Source organism: Vulpes lagopus, chromosome 3, assembly GCF_018345385.1.
Source record: "Vulpes lagopus strain Blue_001 chromosome 3, ASM1834538v1, whole genome shotgun sequence".
Taxonomy (NCBI): domain Eukaryota; kingdom Metazoa; phylum Chordata; class Mammalia; order Carnivora; family Canidae; genus Vulpes; species Vulpes lagopus.
The window spans coordinates 44,755,337-44,773,900 of NC_054826.1; the positions used below are offsets into that span (position 1 = coordinate 44,755,337).

The following is an 18,564-nucleotide window of genomic DNA, read 5'->3' on the forward strand; positions in this document are numbered from 1 at the left end:
AAGACCCTCTCCATAGTGGGTGGGGTATGATTCAGCTACTTGCTTGGTTATGGACAAATTAGGTTCTAGAGCCCACAAAACTCCTCATTTAATTAAAGATCAAAATCAGGCAGCTCTGCATTCCACTGGTGAATATGCCCCACCTCTGTTTTGCAGATGAGCAAAATTTCTGTTTGGCATACTATTTGGGCCCTATGAGTATGAACATAGTCTGCCAAGATCCATGTACTAGTTGTGGCAATCCCCACTCTTCCTCACAGTCAGATTCCCAGTGGTTGGATTTCCCTTGTGGGGTGGCAATCCCTGCAGTGTGAGATTGAGTCAGGGCTCCCACATAGCAACCCACAATGGTGGAGGATGGGGCTGGTTGTTCCCCCTGGATTCTTTTTTCTCACTAGAGGAACCAAAGGCTCTGGGAGATGTCTCTACATGGTGCTGCCCTGGCATGGGGGAGGGCCAATGTAGTCAAATGTAACCACTTATTTTACCATCTACTGCAGTCTTCTCTGAGCTACAAAAGGGTCTTCAGCCTCGCCTCCGTGTTCTAGGATTCTCTTAGTGGTATCTTGCTCATGAATAATTGTTAGTTGTTCTTCCTATGAAAGAAAACAAAGTCAGGAAAGTGTCACTCTCTTAGTGACATCACTCTGGAATTTATTTTTGAATACAATGTTCAGTAGATGTTAAACCTTATTGTCTACCAAATGGCTTGCCATTTACAGGGACCTACCAAAAAGTGAAACCCATCTTTCCCAACACATTATGCTAAGCACCAAGCTAATTCCACAATCTGGATAGGCAATGGAACACCAGTTTTGGTGATGATACTGAACTTTGCTTGCTTTGCCATTGTAACCCAATTATTACATCCTCAACTGCTTCAAGGGAATCAAGGCATCTTTATTTCTCCATCACTTTTATTCCTATTTCACCTAACCCAGCTACTAGCATGCATTAGGTTATTCATAAATATTTATTGACTAACTGGGAAGTAAGGTCACCAATTTTTAGTGCTATTGTGACAATTTACCCAGATTACTAGGCCCATGTATTCTCAAGTCTCTTTTCCACAAAGCTTTCAATAAGATTTCAAATGATTTTTAAAAGGTACAGTATTTGAATTTCCCTCTGCACATCTAGCCCAGCCTATAAATGACTTGGCAAGATGCAGTTATTTACTCTCTGCCTTATGATTCAGACTTTTCAACATCTCCACCTTTTCTCCAGTTATTTCCTCTACTACAAGTTCCAAGTAGATGGGACTTGTTTTACTTAAAACAGCAGGTATGGGTCACTTGTCCTTTTACTTCCCACTGAGTAAATAACACTGATAATTCATTTCATCCCTTACAGAGAACTTTGGAAGAGGAAAAAAGCTCCAGCTTGATCATTAAAATGAGCTTTACACCATTTAGGTGAATTTTTTTTTTTTTTTTTTTTTTTTTTTTTTTTGTCATCAGCATGTTAACTTGTCAGTCATCAGTGGCAGTGGTAATTTATTTTTCTTCTGGGTAAGTCTTAGAGCTTCCATCTACTAGATTTAGTAAAATAAGAATAGTCACTTTGTACAAACATTTTAATTAATTTTAAATAGGAGCTTGAATGCACAATGTTCTACTCCTGTAAGCCTTAAGAAGAGGAGAAAGAGGCAGGCAAATAAAACACTCCGCATGTGATTCCAGAACCACCTCCCACCCACAACCAGAGAAGATTAGGGGAAGAATAACATGAGCTCTCTCCATTAGTATTATTTGATGATCTTGTGGTGGAGGTGGTGATGGTGGTGGTAGTGGTGTGTGTCTGCATGCATGTGCACATACATGTGCACATTTGAGACATACTAAATTTTAAATTTTATTAACCCTTGAAGTCAATTTGGAGATTCAGTTTGGAATTTCAAGATGGAACATCTGTTCATTGTAAACCATGTGTCAGCTACAGCTTTGAGTCCTTGCACATGTAATTGTACTTAATGTTCCCATCAATTCTGAAAGAATGTTTTGAAGGTAAAATTGGGTCTCAGAGAAATGCATTAATCTGGCCAAAATCCCAAAGCCGGTAAGTGACAGGCCAAGTTCTAAACCTAGATCTTTCTGACACCCAAATCTTTCTCTTTCTAGTTCTGCTCCCTATTTCCTCTGGGCAAGGTATAGAGTCAAGAGTGGTTTGTCCTATAACCTGTCAGAAAGAAATCGTGTAGATTTAGTGGTAGTAAAAATGCAAGAAATGTTATGAATATGAGAGGTCTTCATGTTCAGCTTTTCAAATGAGGATCAGGCTGAGACTTAAATACTGTGAGGATCTGGGTTATACCTGAGAAGGAACGAATTACTCCTGAGGATGGTGCTCTCCATGCAAGTCAGCCCAGTGACCACTAGAAGGCTCGCTTCTGGCTTTTGCACTCTGCCCCAATGGCAAATGAATTACTAGAGAAATTTATTCCTCTTTAAGCTGCTTCTACTTTTTTATGTGGCATCAGGCAGGCCCATCCAGTGCCCTGCTTTCCAGAGAACACCACAGTGTCTTGCATTTTTTACCACACTCCTGGTGAGCATGCAGCAAACATACTGAAAGAGGGCTGCATTTAGAATGTGGAGAATTCTCTGACCTCACTATTCTCCATTTATTCCCCTGAGTAACTTAAGTAGGTCACATTTTAAAATTGATTTCCCAGGCACCTGACTTTAAATAAAATCCATTCTTCCCTTCTAGACAATCCTTTTTTTTTTTTTTTTTTTTTTTGCCACGTGGAATTTATGTAGAAGTAAAACAGTTTCGATATGAATAAATAAAATGTTATAACTGTATTTTATCAGTTATATTAAATCAACGCTTACTTGCTCCTTACTTTCTACCCTCTTCCACTCTTTGGGAGGAAGGAAGGTGCAGTGGGAGTCCAGTGGTGGCTATGTGATGCAACTTTTTCTGCTGTTCATGGTAGTTGGTCCAATATATAATCCTTAAGTCAGAAATAGCCCTTGGAAGCTCATTCTACTACATGTGTGGCCACCCTTCTTACTAGTCTCCTATTTCAGCCGGCGAGAGTAGAAGTGGAGTAAGAAATGATGCCAATTCTAGTCTTCCTAGTAGAAGAGATATCTTTAATTTATCTAGAGAAGAAATGGAAAGTGGATTTTTTCTCAAATGCCAATCCTGCCTTCTTGCAGGTCGCAGCTTGGGCACTACATTGAAGGTTTTGAGACTCTGTCTTGGCTCTGGGTTATAAGATGCCATGATCACTTGATGATGTCCGCAAAGGTGCAGGAAGGGAAAGTGGTAGTTGTGTGCACATATTTGCCATTCCTGACATAGAGCTTAGATGTTTCGTGAGGAACTGACATGGAACAAATTTAATTTGTCTTCAAAGCCCTCTTGAAACTTTGCAAAAGCTTGTACTTTTTCTCATGCTTGTTCATATTTGCACAGTACCTAACCTGAATCTTGGGCCCACTGGGTAGCAACTCTGGCCAGATCTCTGCTTAAGTATCCTGGGAATAGAAAGCATGCTCCCTCATTTAATGAGAGTCCAAAAAAATTTTTTTAATAATAAAAAATAAAATAAAATAAAGAGAGTCCATCCAAAATTCAACATTGCTTTGATGTTCTCACTTTCGATCCATTATTGTCCTGTGGTAGATTCAAAAGGATAAGAATTCTACTGGTAATTATACCCTACATAATTCTCACAACTGTTGTATTCAGGGTGGAGGGACAGATATTCCTCAATCATACATTAGCTGTTGAGATATTTTTGCTTTGGGTCAGTTTAAATTAAAGTAACAGGGATCCCTGGGTGGCACAGTGGTTTAGCACCTGCCTTTGGCCCAGGGTGTGATCCTGGAGACCCGGGATCGAACCCGACGTCGGGCTCCCGGTGCATGGAGCCTGCTTCTCCCTCTGCCTATGTCTCTGCCTCTCTCTCTCTCTCTCTCTCTCTGACTATCATAAATAAATAAAAATTTTAAAAAAAGAATCTAAAGTTAAAAAAACATGCACTTCCTCAGAAAAAGGCTCTGTGTGTGCAGCATGAGGTCTACTCCAGAAACTGGTTTGTTTGTTTGTTTGTTTGTTTGTTTGTTTGTTTTTTCCCACACCTTTCATAAATGGCCCTTTATCACTTGTCCATTACCTCCCTACCTGAGGATCTCTAAATATCAGGAACATAGGAGAAATACTTACATCAACATTGATGAAAGCAGAGCTGAAACAAAATCAGCAATGATAAACATGGTCCTGTCCTCAAGGAGTTTGCTAAAGCTCTGGGATATTAGACACTCACAGAAGGAAACTTAATTACTATAAAAATGAGACAGAAACATGACAACAGGGGATGATTGATGAGCCAAAGTGGCATTGCTGACTGCCGAGTCATCTGATGAGATGTGCCATCGCTCCTCAGGACAGGGACACGGCTTGGGCTCTATGCATACATAGACATGTGAAATTCTCAGAATCTGTACATTCCAAACCTCAGGTAAACCAAGAGTCACTAAACATCTCTGTTGGTCATTTCTGAAGGTCCCTGAGTGCCAGTTCCATAGCAGGAGTCATATCTTCTTTTTAGGCCCAAATGAAAAACCAGGTTGGAAATTTAGGTTCTTTACAAACTGATTCTGAAATGAAAAGTCCAAAGCCTGAAAGTGGCCACTAAAATCCCACTCTTGATCTCTAAAACAGGTGAATTGACACAATTAAGGCAAAACTGGTGAAAAACCTTGGTAATCTCATTCCAGACAGTCCTCACTGACTCTCAGCCTTCTTCCTATCAGCAGATGAAGGAGAGTCCCAACCAAGACAGGAACTACTAGAGATTTCTTGCTGCCTCCCTTTCTTGCCTTTTTTTTTTTTTTAATAATCCAGGCACATTTAGTCTATACTTTATCACACGTCATACTTAGACAAAGACCATGCTTTGTGGTCCATATAAGGAAACTAAGGCATGAAGAGATTGTGTCAACAATGTCCCATCCTCCTTCCTTTTTAATGGGCATAAACTTGCCAGGAATAGGAACCAACTAACCAGAGGGTAAGATACTCAGCAAAACAAGTTCTGACCCCACCCTACCTGTGCCGCTAAAAATAGCACATGCATCCATGTAGCTTTGTCGAGGGCACAGTTGAGAGCTGGGCCAACCTGCTTTCCAAGGGGGCTCCCCTTCTTTCGAGCCTTGTGACTTTGGCCACATACTCTGACCAGTCTGCACCTCATGTGTAAAATGGGCATCAGGATTCTAGCTTCCACTTCATCAAATAATTACAATGGTTAAGTAATAAATTCCATATAGAGCACTCAGTGTTGTCCCTGGCACCTAACAAGCATGGAATTGGTGGTAGCTGCTGTTATTAGTAGCATTTTTGTTGTTCTCATTGTGATGGTTACTGGTTTTTTGAAGATGACTCTACACCTCCACCACCAGTGTCCCCAGCCTAGAACCTTGCAAACAAAGCTGAAATGGCAGGTAGGCTCTGCCTCTTGGACAGACACAGCCCTTCAGGCACTACCCCTTTGACCTGGTACTCTGTCTCTGGTTTTTGCAGCTGCCTGCCCTGTCCTGTGCAGTGGGAACGGACAATATTCAAAAGGGACATGCCAGTGCTACAGCGGCTGGAAAGGCGCAGAGTGTGATGTGCCCATGAATCAGTGCATCGATCCTTCCTGCGGGGGCCACGGCTCCTGCATTGATGGGAACTGTGTGTGCTCCGCTGGCTACAAAGGCGAGCACTGTGAGGAAGGTAAGCTCCACAGAGCCAGGCTGGGCAGCAGCAAGGTGGGAGGAGGGGGGAAGTGGCTGCAGGCCCTGACTTCTACTAATGAGCCCAATCCAGGGCTCTGCATTTTGCAAAGGAAACTTCAACATTTTGCACAGAGAAACTTCAAAGGTGCTGGCTTTTGTAGACTTCTAAGGTTATAGATAACACAGGCCTGTGGCGTGGTTCTGGAAGGAATGCTTTGTTTTATTCTTCTTTATGTTAATTAGCTACTTTTCCTCTTTCAATTACTTTCTCCGCCTTTGTCTTTCTGCTCTTTGCCTGTAACTCCTCCTCCTCCCCTTCCTGCTCCTTCTTTTCCTTTTTTTTCTTTCTTCTCCTTCTCCTATCTTCCTTCCTCTTTTCTTCTGCTTTATTTAAAATCCTCTAATTTGGAATTACTAAAGCTATCCGGAAAACAAAACAAAACCAGAATCCTTAATCTCCTTGTCTTTCCCGTAGCTGGGTTTTTGTTTGGGGGTTTTGTGTTGTTGTTGTTGTTGTTGTTGTTGTTGTTGTTTTGAAACTGTCCCTGGTAATCTAGTACCCATATATTTCTGTATATATTTTAGGAAAACTTAATATCAGTAGAAAGCAGTCAGACTTGAAAGACAATAGGCACCCATGTCATTTAGAGGCATGTTGTAGGTCACATTATGCTGGTTACCTAGATCACACAGAACTAGAGGAGGATGGGGGTAGCACAGGACTGAAATTTGGTGAAATCTAAAGAGCTCAGTATAGCATGCTTTGAAGTGGCCTCTGGCACCCATGAGGAAAAGTTAGGGGTGTAATAAGCTGAATCCAATCTGAAAAAACATGATCAGCGATGAGACTTGGTGATCAGGAAGGAGCCATGGAAGAGGGAGTGCAGAGAGAGAGAGGAAGAGCACCTCTCTGGAGATCAGAAGCTTCAACTAGTCCTAGTCACTCTGGTTAGTGCGTTCAGAAGAATTAAAGGTATCGGACCCAGAAGGCAAGGGAACTCTGCCAACCTGCCTATCAGTCTTCCCCTTCTATACTTGTGCTTTCAGAGTATGATCTCTGGTTGTCCATCTATTGTTTCTCCGCATAGAAAGTATCAAGCAGAACTGGTAGGAAAGCATAAGCCCAGGTGCTGTCCATCCCTGGCCCAATCCCCAAACTTTGAGTTGGCTCAGTTATTCTTTACCAGCTGAGCCACTTTCCTCTCCATCTACCTCCCCGGAGAATGTCCCCATGCAACTCCAACAGCCCTATTCCCTTCCACATTCCTAGCAGAAAAGAAAGTGTCAATCTCCCAACAAACTAAGGGAAAAAGTAAATCCCACAGCCTACTCCATTTGAAACAGCTTAAGAGGCCCACCCAGGATGCCTCCCAAGAAGACTGTTAGGCACCACATGCCCATGTTCTCTCTCAGCTTCTCCCTGCCAAGCTGATAAGAAGGGGCCTCAGGTGCTGTGAGGTTCTCAAGTGTGAGTGGATCTGTTCTCCCCTCCCACTAAGTTATGGATCTCCAGGGCTCTATAAAAAATAACCAATCATTACAGCCTTTACCACAAAGTAATGACAGTAACTTATCCTCAGATACACATACAAAAGCTCCACACTGAAATCTCCCATTTCATAGTTTTTAGAACCCTGGCTACAAAGAGTCCACTTCCATGACATTATTCTTCTAAGATTTTCCAATACATCAGCGGTAATGCCCTTAATGGGACCCAGAAGTCTGACCCCCAGATCTTCATTTGCTCAACACTCTATATATTTTTTTCCTCTGTTATAAAAGGTAGCCTCCCTCCATCTGCATCATAAAACCAAATTGGGAGTTTGGATGGAGGAAGGACTGATTTAATAACCCTGCTTGAAAGGTTAAAGTTCTTAAAAGATAAATGGATTGCAGAAGGCAAAGCCGCATTTGCTGAAAACATGGGAGAGGCCAATAATATGACAAGAAAGGTTAAAACGACCTTTTGCATACATCATTTGGTAAGAACGAAATGATAGAGCAATGACATTGCCCGTCTTAGAAATTTTTTTCCCTCCAGTAAAGATTGCGCATATCTATATGAGTAGAATTTCAAGTGATTTCTCAACTTTCTTACTCTCCCAACCAGCCTTATTTAAATGTTCCAAATGAATTAACCATCCAACAAAACAAGGAAGCCACGTGGATCATTATGAAAGGATGAAATCTCCTCTATTGATTTCTACTACCCAAAAAGAATGAACCGAGGTGATTCATATGCTGTTTTCAAAATAGGAAATGGAATCAGAAAGTCTGGATCAGCACTTTTTCTTCCATTTAGCTTTTTTATTTCTGATATTCATCATAGTCATAACGTTCAAACAATTTACCTGAAATGGCCATGGCAACGAAATCGATAGTTGCCATCCTCCATTTTTGCTGCATAAACATTGTTGTATTATTAACAGATTTGCACAAGAAAATGAAAGGATGAATTTGCGAGGTTTCATTCAATGATGTCTGGGGGAGTGGGAAGGTGATGAGTGAGGAATTGACATATTAGTTTAAGTCAGCCATGTTTTCATGTCAGTTTCATGGTTGAGTCATTTTTCAATGACATTTAACTTCATAAATGTAATTCATGGTTCTTCGGGGGTTTATAGTACATATTGTTTGTAAAACTCCTTGACCTCTTTTTTTATCCTTAGGGATAGAAATTGCATTCACAACCCTTTTTTGTCAAACCTACAGAGGGCCCAAGACTAAATGAGTTCTAATGATTTCAGCTGCCAGGGGGCTGGTGTTGTAAAGCACATGGTACTTAGCTGGTAAAGGCCACTGTCCCCCTTTTAAGTATAACACTATTTCTATTTATAAAGCTTCGTAAAATGCCATAGTCCCTCCTGCCTGCTAAAGACTCTAAGGACGTGGCCACAAGACCGTCTTATGAAATTGGAACCAAATTTAAAATTCATAGTGAAACTGCTCTTCTTAAAGTCTGGATTTAGTTATGCCATAAGCTGCTGTAATTATATAGCACAAAGGACATATTTACTAGTATAACTGAAAGGGTTAGCTCATATTTCTAGATACAATAAATAATTCTTTTGATGACATTCCACTCCTGGGCTAATAAATCTCAGTGGATTTTCCTCCTTTCTTCATACTATAATTTAAGATAGAGAAGAGAAAGCTAATTTATCTGAAAGAAAAATGACATTTTCTTTTTGCTTTTTTTCAGGGGGGTATATTACTTTTTATTTCATCTTTTTAAGAAAAAGGTTATGATATACTTTTTGAATTTTTTTGAAAGCTTCTAGCTGTTGGCACCTCACCAAATGCTTTAAATAGCTAATTATAGATGGAGGGTAATTTCTGAGACACATAGCACATGAGATATCTTTGTGTCTATTTTGATTTAGCTATATTAGAAAGAGGGACAGAGAAAAAACTAAAGTTTGAGGATTTTTTCCTATTAGAGGAATATGGACAGGATTGATTCTGAATGAATTAGTTCATGCTGCGCAGATCCCAAATTACACAGTGTTTTTCCCAAAAGCAAGAAGTTGGTAGCACCTTTTCTTTCTTGTCAATTCTTTGTGGAAGTTTGTCTCACTAACATGAATCCTTATAGAGAAGTCTGCCGTTCATTTCTGTATCGACTGTGTATTGAACACTTACTATATTTTGCTAGCTATGCTAAGCATGAGACAGACACCAAAAGCATTGCACAGCCTCTTTGTAAATGTCTTCTGTGTGTTTGAAACTTTCGATTCATTTACCTTCAGATGCATTCCACCATCCTGAGCAAATTTAAAGGTATCAGAAAGGGTTTGTATCATCAGAAGTTATAGTCCCTAAGACAATGAATATAACCTTAAAGTGATTGCAACCAGAGCAAGTAGCATAATCATAAACATCTCTCTAACTAATAATAAATCACTGAAATTCCCCTTTCTGAGAGTGTATTTTTGATTTCTGCTAAATCAATGGCAGCTTCTGTTTCCCCATGGCTCAAATAGTTTTGAGGTGGTTTTCATAAATAATGTCTTCCAGAGAAGATTCAAATGGATCAGATCAGAAACATCTCCTTAGACTGAAAATACTTATTGTTGCCTCAAGAGAGATGAGCTCTTTGGAAACTTCATGGAATACTGTGATGTCTAGTAAATCCAAATTCCTGAAGTCTGATGTCCCCCAGAATGAAATAGTCTATGGCATGGGTAATCTAAATAATTTCCTACTTAGAGCCAAGGTATTATCAATTTTAAAACCTATCATTATTTTGTATGCCATAAGAAGAAAAAAATTAACACTAGCTACAAAAAGCTGGGACCCCAAAGAGCTGCCATCTCAGTGTCATAGGAACTATTTAGAGGCCAAAAATCTTGCATGTTTCAATCTTGGCATTGGGCAGAGAGAGAAATCAAAATCTCTGAGGATCGGAACTACAAGATGGTACGCATGCACATGAGGGGCTCAGTTACAACAACAGTATGGTCCAAGAAACCTCAAGAAAGGAATTTAAAGTGGTCTCAAGCTGCTTATGCCCCCTGATGATGGCAGAAGCAAATGTTTTACTCTAGGCCAAGAGGCCTGATTTCCAGGCTGTTAAAATGAGGAAAATGTGTGTCTTAGTTAAATAAGCTGATGAGATGCTCCCCTATTTTTCTGATCCATAAGAGAATATCTGGGCTGTCTGCAGGACCACTATTCACCATTCAAACCCCACAGTGTGCAGTGCCCTCTTCCCCAGATGTCGTTGCATCATTTTTCAGGAACACCTGAGGAAGTTGATCCTCCTCAGCAAAACCCGTTTGCCCAAAACTGAGACTGGATGGATGTCTGAGGTGTGGGGTCACATTCCCATACAGAAAGTCCTGTTTCTAAGACCTGGCTTTTGCAGCTCACACCTCTCCTCACTCTGAGTTGATTCTACAGTGAGAGTCTTCAAGTTACCTACTGGATGCATATCCATTCTGAGCATTAAGATAGCCAAACAATCAGACCATGACACTGCCAAGAATGACAACGACCAAAAATATGACCATTAACTCATCTGACCAACAGTCTGAAGGAGTATCAATGCTAGGGCCAGAGACTCACCCATTCAGGCCACTCCCGACTATATACAGGAAGGTTACCTCTTTGGGATCATTTCCACACCGAACTTTACCTCTTCTATCCTGTTCTTTTACTGACTCCTGCAATAGATATGTGTTTGGAGAATGAAAACTAATTTTAGACTTAGCCTAAGTGACATTTAATAAGGAAAGTGACTCACTTATGAGTTTCACTGGTTTTCTTTTTAATCCTTTGTTGCCTTCTGAAGGCAAGTATTAGTGAAGTAAGAAGGAGCCTTCTTTTCCTCTCTGATAGTGAGGGATAATTCGGTTTGGGGATACATGTAGAGATATCACCAGTATTTATGTCCCAGGCTCAGAAGCTCTGATATGATTTAATTAAGGTACCAATGTTTGTAAGTACAAGGTTCTCAACATTGAAGGACACACGCCTATATCTGGTTCCTCCTAACTCTGCATGAGAAATCTCCTCTTTCTCTTACATTCTCTTCAAGTGTGAGATTTGGTGTTTGGGCAAATTAAAAAAAAAAAGTCTTGAATTTTTTATGGGTTGTTCTTCAAGAGACCATGTAAGTATTACCTGGGCTGCTCCATTTGCTTGCAAGGGGATAGGAGTTGGTGAATCACCGGTTACCACAGCAGCAAGCCAGTCTTGTGGCCCATACCCCATGAGTGATCAATATTTTTACTCGTTGTTTTTGTTTTTTTGTTTTTTTCAGTTGATTGCTTGGATCCCACCTGCTCCAGCCATGGGGTCTGTGTAAATGGAGAATGCCTTTGCAGCCCTGGCTGGGGTGGTCTAAACTGTGAGCTGGCAAGGGTCCAGTGCCCAGACCAGTGCAGTGGGCACGGCACTTATGTCCCTGACACAGGCCTCTGCAGCTGTGATCCCAACTGGATGGGTCCCGACTGCTCTGTTGGTAAGCCAAGAGGTTTCCTTCTCGCCTTTCCCAACACTCATGTGTTCCTTTCATGAGCCCATATATGGATGGGAATCTACTTTTCACACTTAGCTTGGGATAAAGGGACTTAGGCTAATTGCATAGTGCTTTTCTCACTCTCCTCTCCTCAGTCATGGAGTCTGTGATCCTGAGAAACAAACAAACAAACACACAAGACACCTCAGGTTCTTGTGCCTCGTTTGTTCCATCGCGACAAATGGATGAGGGGCCCAGGAGGGATGCTTCCATTTGCATTATAGGTTTTCTTATGTACACTCCCTAAAGGTACCAGAAAACAAAACAGAACAATTCAGTCCCAGACAAACTGAATGGAACGTCCTATAAAACAGAAAAGAGGCTCCCTTGGGGTGCTGTGTGAACATGTTATAAAGCTCTGCAATACTCCAGTGACGGGAAAATAATGAAGTTGCGCTGTACACTTTATTTTCCTAAAATTAAGAGTATGTGTCTTACCTCCCGAGTGACCCTAAAATGGAACGGTTCAACAGTTCAAGCCGGTCCCAACCTACCAGAGAATGGTTCCGTTCACAGTGACAAGTGCCTATCCAAGCGAGCGATCATCATTCCGCCCCCTTCCTCTGGGTAGTGAGACAGCTGTCAGATTGCCATGGCAATCAGGAAGGGAATGTATGTGAAGCTTTGCCTACAATGGGAAAGAAATGAATATTTCATTCCAAAAAGAAAAAAAAAGAGTCAGTGAAAATGGGCTATTTTGAGACGTCTTCTCAGCCCACTCTCCTCCGGCTTCAGTGCTGATGCCGGTGGTCCAGGCCAAGGCTCTGCAGAGGATGGGGGAGGAGTAGCCCTAGAGCCAAGGCCCAACCGAGTTGCCGATATGCAGTGACTTTGAGTGAGTCACTGCCCCTCCTGATTGGGTTATCCCTCCTCTGGCACGATGAGCCATGCCTCCCTCAGCAGTCTGTTGTAAGGATGAATGTCTGGCACGTGCTTGTCCTCGAGTGAGAGGTCTGGAACGCCAGAGAGTGTATATCTGTCTGTCTGTCTCCTTCCAAAGCACAAAAGACTTTGAGCTCCTTTGAGAAAGAGGCTGTGTAAATGCAGCACAGTCGTAGCGGTCATCATTGCCACAAAGTACCAATCTGGGTGATGGGTAGATTTGCAATCATCATAGGGATAGATCTGTGGGTTCCCAAGTGGCCTTTGGTCAGTTCAGGCTCTCAACAGGGCAAAAGTCCCAGCTGGCCAGGGAGTAAGGATCCACATACATACATCATTTCAGATGGCACCTCCTGGGTAGCTTTGCCAAACTGGATGGCCATTGTCTGACCTCCTCCTGGGATGGCCTCGAGCTCTAGAACAGTGGTTCTCACACTCTAGTGCACATCAAAACCACCTGCAGGACTTGTGAAAACAAATTTCTGAGCCCCACTCCCAGAGTTTCTAATTCAGGAGGTCCAAGCAAGGCACAAGAATTTGCATTCCTACCAAGTCCTAGGTGACAGTGATGCTGCTGGTCGAGGGACCCCACTGCGAGAATCACTGCTCTAGAAACCATGTAACAATTAATACCTAGCCCAGTGGAGAGACAGGCCTCCCAAGGGGACACACCTGCTGGACCTTAGGGCCTGCTTCAGAGACCCAGGCCATGGGTGTGGTCTGGCCTCCAGCGGAGGGTTTTGCCAGCTGTGGTTTTGAGCTGTAATCATTGTTTTTCTTCCAGAAGTGTGCTCAGTAGACTGTGGCACTCACGGCGTCTGCATCGGGGGAGCCTGCCGCTGTGAAGAGGGCTGGACAGGCGCAGCTTGTGACCAGCGCGTGTGCCACCCCCGCTGCATTGAGCACGGGACCTGTAAAGATGGCAAATGTGAATGCCGAGAGGGCTGGAATGGTGAACACTGCACCATTGGTAGGCAAACGGCAGGCACCGAAACAGGCACATATTGCTTTATTTTCATAAATCGTAGATCTATAGTGATGGTCGTGCATTGCAACTGGCTGTTCCTTCAGGGGCATGAGTGCTCTACAACATTCCTGCTGCCTCTCCAAATCTTCAGGGGGCTAAGGAAGGAAAAAGCAACGTCCTCAACTAGAAAACGCTTTCCTTTCTTTCCAGAATTCTAGATTGGGAGGCAAGGAACAAAATCAGATAAAATCCATTCAAATTACTGATTTGGGGAGGGAGAAATGCACACGCATGGGAAATTGTCAGGACCTAGAGGTTTCAAGCACCCACATGACTGTGGTCTGCAAGTCTCCCCTTTTTGGATAATCTACCAGCTGGCTGGATCACTGGATCCCTGCTTGCTGGCAACAGTTGAACTCACTTCATTTAGACCAAGTTAGATACAGGCAAGACTCCAAAGTATCCTAGATAGCCAGGTACCACTGGAATAGGTGTGAGCACCCTTGTCCCAAGACAAGGCGTCGCCCTTGGGCTCCTGACCCTCCCTATCACCACCACCATCGTTCAACATCTCCTCTGGCCCCATGTCATTCTCAGCCACTTTTCTACATAAGTTTCTCAACTGAGATTTTTTTTAAGGTTATTTTCTTTCTAGAGAAGTAATAGTTTCCAAGTTTCTTCAGTTTTGCTTTTAATTACTTTTTGTCAATATTGTGGTTTGGGGTAGGACAAACTGGATTGAATATATCCAATTATCCCTTTGAGGAGATGGAAGCCAACTGCTCTTTGGTTTTCCAAATGCCTCAGACAGTCAGTTACAAAGTGATCAACCTGAATATCACTTTACCTCTAGTTATTACTTCCATTGGATTGAGTTCTTTGTCAAGCTGGCTAATCCACTCACTTGCAGGGAAATTCTCAGAGAAGTTTCCAGGCAAACTACTGTCTTGCCCCCAGTTACCTTTGAATCTGGCCATCAAGTCTGGGGTCTTCCCTTCTATCCTAGCCCAGTCAACAGATTGGCTACCTGGAGGGAGAGACAGGGTTAGGAGCTTGTCCAAGGCTGACTCATGAGGTCAGACTCAATTTCCCATGCTGTTCATTTGAGTGGTTAAACAGAGATAAAATGTACTCTGCATTAGATTTACCCCAGTTCCATCTAATTGGGCATCTGAGGGGCAGCGTGCCAATCCAGGCCATGACTGTAGCACTGGGACCCTGCCGGGACAGTCTGTTGGCAGTGAATTGTTTTTGCAATCTCTCAAATGATGCTCCAGATCCTGCTTCCCTGCAGCTGCTTTCATCTTCTGTTCCCTGCAGAGTCTGGGGGATAATTCAGAAAACTCTCAAGGGAGGGATGCGTGTAGCCCAGTTTACAATCCGTACCAATAGCTTCCACTCTTCAGGGGCATTCCTCTTGATGTACTTTTGCATGCCCAGTGTGATTTAAAGACTTTCCCTCAACCCCACAGCTCCATTGGTCCAGTCCTCCGTCCCTCAAAAATAGAGCTCTTGCCAACCAATAACCTTTAGATAGAAAATCCTCCTTGCTTTCAATTCACACCATCTAGCCTCACCTCCCCTTTGCACTCCCTTTCACGTCTGCTTTGGGTTTGCTGCCCCTACAGTGATGGCTGCTGGCTCTCCCCTAGCTGCAACTTATCTTCAGTCTGGGAATAGCTCACAATAGTACAACCCAGATGGATTGAAACAGAGTATGGATAGCTATGGCTGATGGGGCCATCGCTGATCTGCTGGCTATATTTTTATGGCTTACAAGCCAATAGTAGTCTTTACATAGATAAAGTGTTGAAAAAAGTGAAAAGAGATCTTTGCTGACACATGACAATTAAAGGAAATTCAAATTTCAGTGCCTATTAAACAGAATGTTTTTCAAGGACAGCCACTCCTATTAATTGATATGTTGTCCGCTTATACACTCCATCTTAGTGCTGAGTCATTGCCACAGAGACCACATGGTCCACGGAGCCATTCATTACCTGGCCCTTTACAGGAACAGTCAGCCAACCCCTGAATGAGAAAGTTGCACAGGTCTTGATAAAGAAAGTCGAGAAAAGAGGCTGGTCAACATTCATTTTGGGAACAGGCCCCTAGCTGTGATCTGAAGGCTGTCAGAGGAAAGCACATGGTCCAGTGTTGGGAATGGAGAGAACGTAATTGAGTGGAAGTGTCTCTGGCACCTTTGAAGATGAAATGGGATGATGGCACCTCTAGTCTGGGTAGGATATGGCCAGCAAGAGAGCACAGGAGATGTTTTGTTCTAGCAGCACTTAGGGTGAGCTGAATCAGGGAAAGATGTCTCTACTACTCAAAGGTCTGGTTCAAGTTTCACACATGCATGTGCTGACATGCATCAGCTCTCAGGAGACATAGAGAATGTGCAAATTCATGTCAGGTAAAGCTACCAAAATGAAGGGAGTGGGACCCAGGGAAGTCTCTTGTTCAGAACTATGATTTCTTATGACTGCATGAGTTTGCGCTATGTAATTTATAAAGATATTTGTCACCAAAGTCTCTTTTTGTGAGAAATTAGGGCTCCCTGATTTCATTTGTTGGATAGGTGCTGTATCCTCGTGGTTATGTTCACTGGGACTTGCTCTTAAAAAGCCAAACAATACCTTGGATGGTGAGATTTGCTATTCAGAATCTCGAGGTGTTTGGACGCACATAATTGCTTCTCTTGCTTTTCAACCTCTGGCCCCTGAGCTGCTATGTGGAGTTTTAGACTTTTATTTTGAGCAGATACTCCTGTCAATTCATTTTAAGTAAATGCCACATTTACAAGCCCAGAATTGGTCCTCCTCAGGGATACTGACAGAAAGAAAGAGAGGCTTTTTGGTCCTTTCTAAGCAAAGCCTCAAACACTATTTTGAAAATAGAAAACAAATAAGAATGAAATGGCACCCAGTCTGCAAACAATGCATTAGGAGATTTGGGTGAGGCATAGCCTGAGTGGTTAGTGTTGGGGTACTAGGGTTGTCTGCAGCCTATTTTCAAAACATTGTAGTGAGAGGTGGTTTTCTTAGGATCATTGAAATCATCAACTGAACGATTAACATGAGCACTTGGGGATCACATTTATTGTGCTGAAGGAAGCAAGAAGATTGATGCAGGGTTGAGGGGGTGGGGGCAGGAATGAGGATAAAAACACAGACTTCTAAAATCCAATCCAATAAGATCTATCTATGTTTGGTCAAATGCGTTTCCATAATTTTCAACTGGATTATAATCTTTTTATATTTGGAAATTTAGTATATATTGCTAAAGATTTAAATATCAGGTATAACATTTCAACACTAACTGTTAGAGTTAGCATCTTGGTAGACTGGATTCTACCAAGTAATAATTTTTATATTACATTTTTCTAACAAGTTAAATGTAAGGTATGGCTAAAACCTACAGAATTGCACAGATAAGAAATATGCTTTGAATCCAAATGAGCCGCAATTCATGTTTATCTTTGGAATATATTAGTATTATTTGGATAGGCTGCAGTTTACTCTTATGAATAAATCAGAAAGCGCATTGTGTGGCTAGATTAGTTTTATTCTTTAAACATAATCCTAAAATGGATTGTTGTTTCTGTCACCCACCACCCTTTACTAAACTGGGGATTGTACTTTAGAAAGCCATCCAGACACTATACCCCCAGGGCATAAAAGGGCTACAGAATAGGTTAAAAATCACTGTAAACTAAAGTAAACACAGATAAATGTCTGTTGTAAAGAGGTGGAGTAATTGTTAGTGTGCTCGGCGGAATAGTTGAGCGAGAAGTACGAGGAGAAATAACATTTTGCCAGAGAATGCAAGGAGGGAAACTAAATGCTAATTAGGGGTTGTTGCTATTATCTCCTGAATGTGGGCCGTCCAGACATCCGCTCTGAATAATACAAACAAATGCACCCGCGGAATAAATCCGCCAATACCAACCCTAGGTGAACTGTTTGATATCTGGGTAGTGAACAATGCCTGTAATGCTTATTACAACTTGTTTATTTTGACTGTGTGGTCCTGACTTCCAGTTGCATTTCAGAATCATGAGGACTCGATTTCTAGGACCGTGTGGGACTGAGTGACCTGCCATGTGCCACAAGTCAGAACAGTTTTCTTTTCCCTCTATTGCACTGGGGCCCTTCTATTTTTCCTCTCTAATTGGTTGGGGAAAGAAATTGGTTCTTGTGATGTTAATAAGGAAAATGAATCTTTACCCAAGGTAAAACCAGCCGTGCGACAATCTGATGTGCTGATTAAGTGATTGTCATCAGAAGTAGACAGGGTCACAGTCCAAGAGGGAGAGAGCCTGAGAACTACAGGGAACAAGATGGGAAGGAAGTGACTATCAAAATTAACCAACTTCAGACTGAGTACAGCTGCTTCTGCATCTCATTCCAGTTTCATTCTAAGTTATGGAAACATTTTTCTTGTAGCTATTATCCTTGAACATTCGAGTTTTCATGACTCCACAATGAGATCGAGTTGAGATGAAATTAGCCAGAGTAGAGCCATCCTTACCACCAGGTCAGTGGGAGCAGCTAATTCTCTGATTGGTTAATTAACCTATTCCTCCAGGGGCTCTTACTAGAACCTCTGCTAACAGCTCCATTCTTTTTTGAAGTGAAAACCTAAAGGGATAGTCTTTCATTGTTAAAAATTATGGACAAACTTTTAGCGAAGTTCCACTTCTGATTGTTCCCCCCACAACTTGGCCAAAATGTGAGCAACACATACCCAGAAGTTCTCTTTGAGTTTAAGTCAGGCAACCTACCCAGCTTTCCTACTCAGACTCAGAGCAAGGACCAGAAGATAGAAGTTACAGGATCACCTTTGCAACTCACTCCAAAAAGTGAAATAAAATGAAAAGAGAAAATTGCCCTATAAGGAATCAAATTCTCATTACTCAAAGTGTTTACTGTCTTGGCCTGAGTGTTGAAGAAGGG

General features: G+C 42.1%; 1 protein-coding gene across 22 annotated transcripts in view; it reads left to right on the forward strand.

Moving 5' to 3' along the window:
• The window catches only part of TENM2 (teneurin transmembrane protein 2), a 3,550,639-nt gene that overhangs the window by 3,393,014 nt on the left and 139,061 nt on the right, over window positions 1-18,564 (forward strand). For 18 of the 22 annotated variants that reach the window (XM_041750467.1, XM_041750468.1, XM_041750477.1 and 15 more), the window contains 3 exons: window positions 5,539-5,733; window positions 11,500-11,700; window positions 13,424-13,636. In XM_041750467.1, the coding sequence (XP_041606401.1) occupies window positions 5,539-5,733; window positions 11,500-11,700; window positions 13,424-13,636 (609 nt within the window). The remainder of the gene's footprint in view (window positions 1-5,538; window positions 5,734-11,499; window positions 11,701-13,423; window positions 13,637-18,564) is intronic. The other 4 variants (XM_041750478.1, XM_041750479.1, XM_041750476.1 and 1 more) reach the window with 4 other exon arrangements.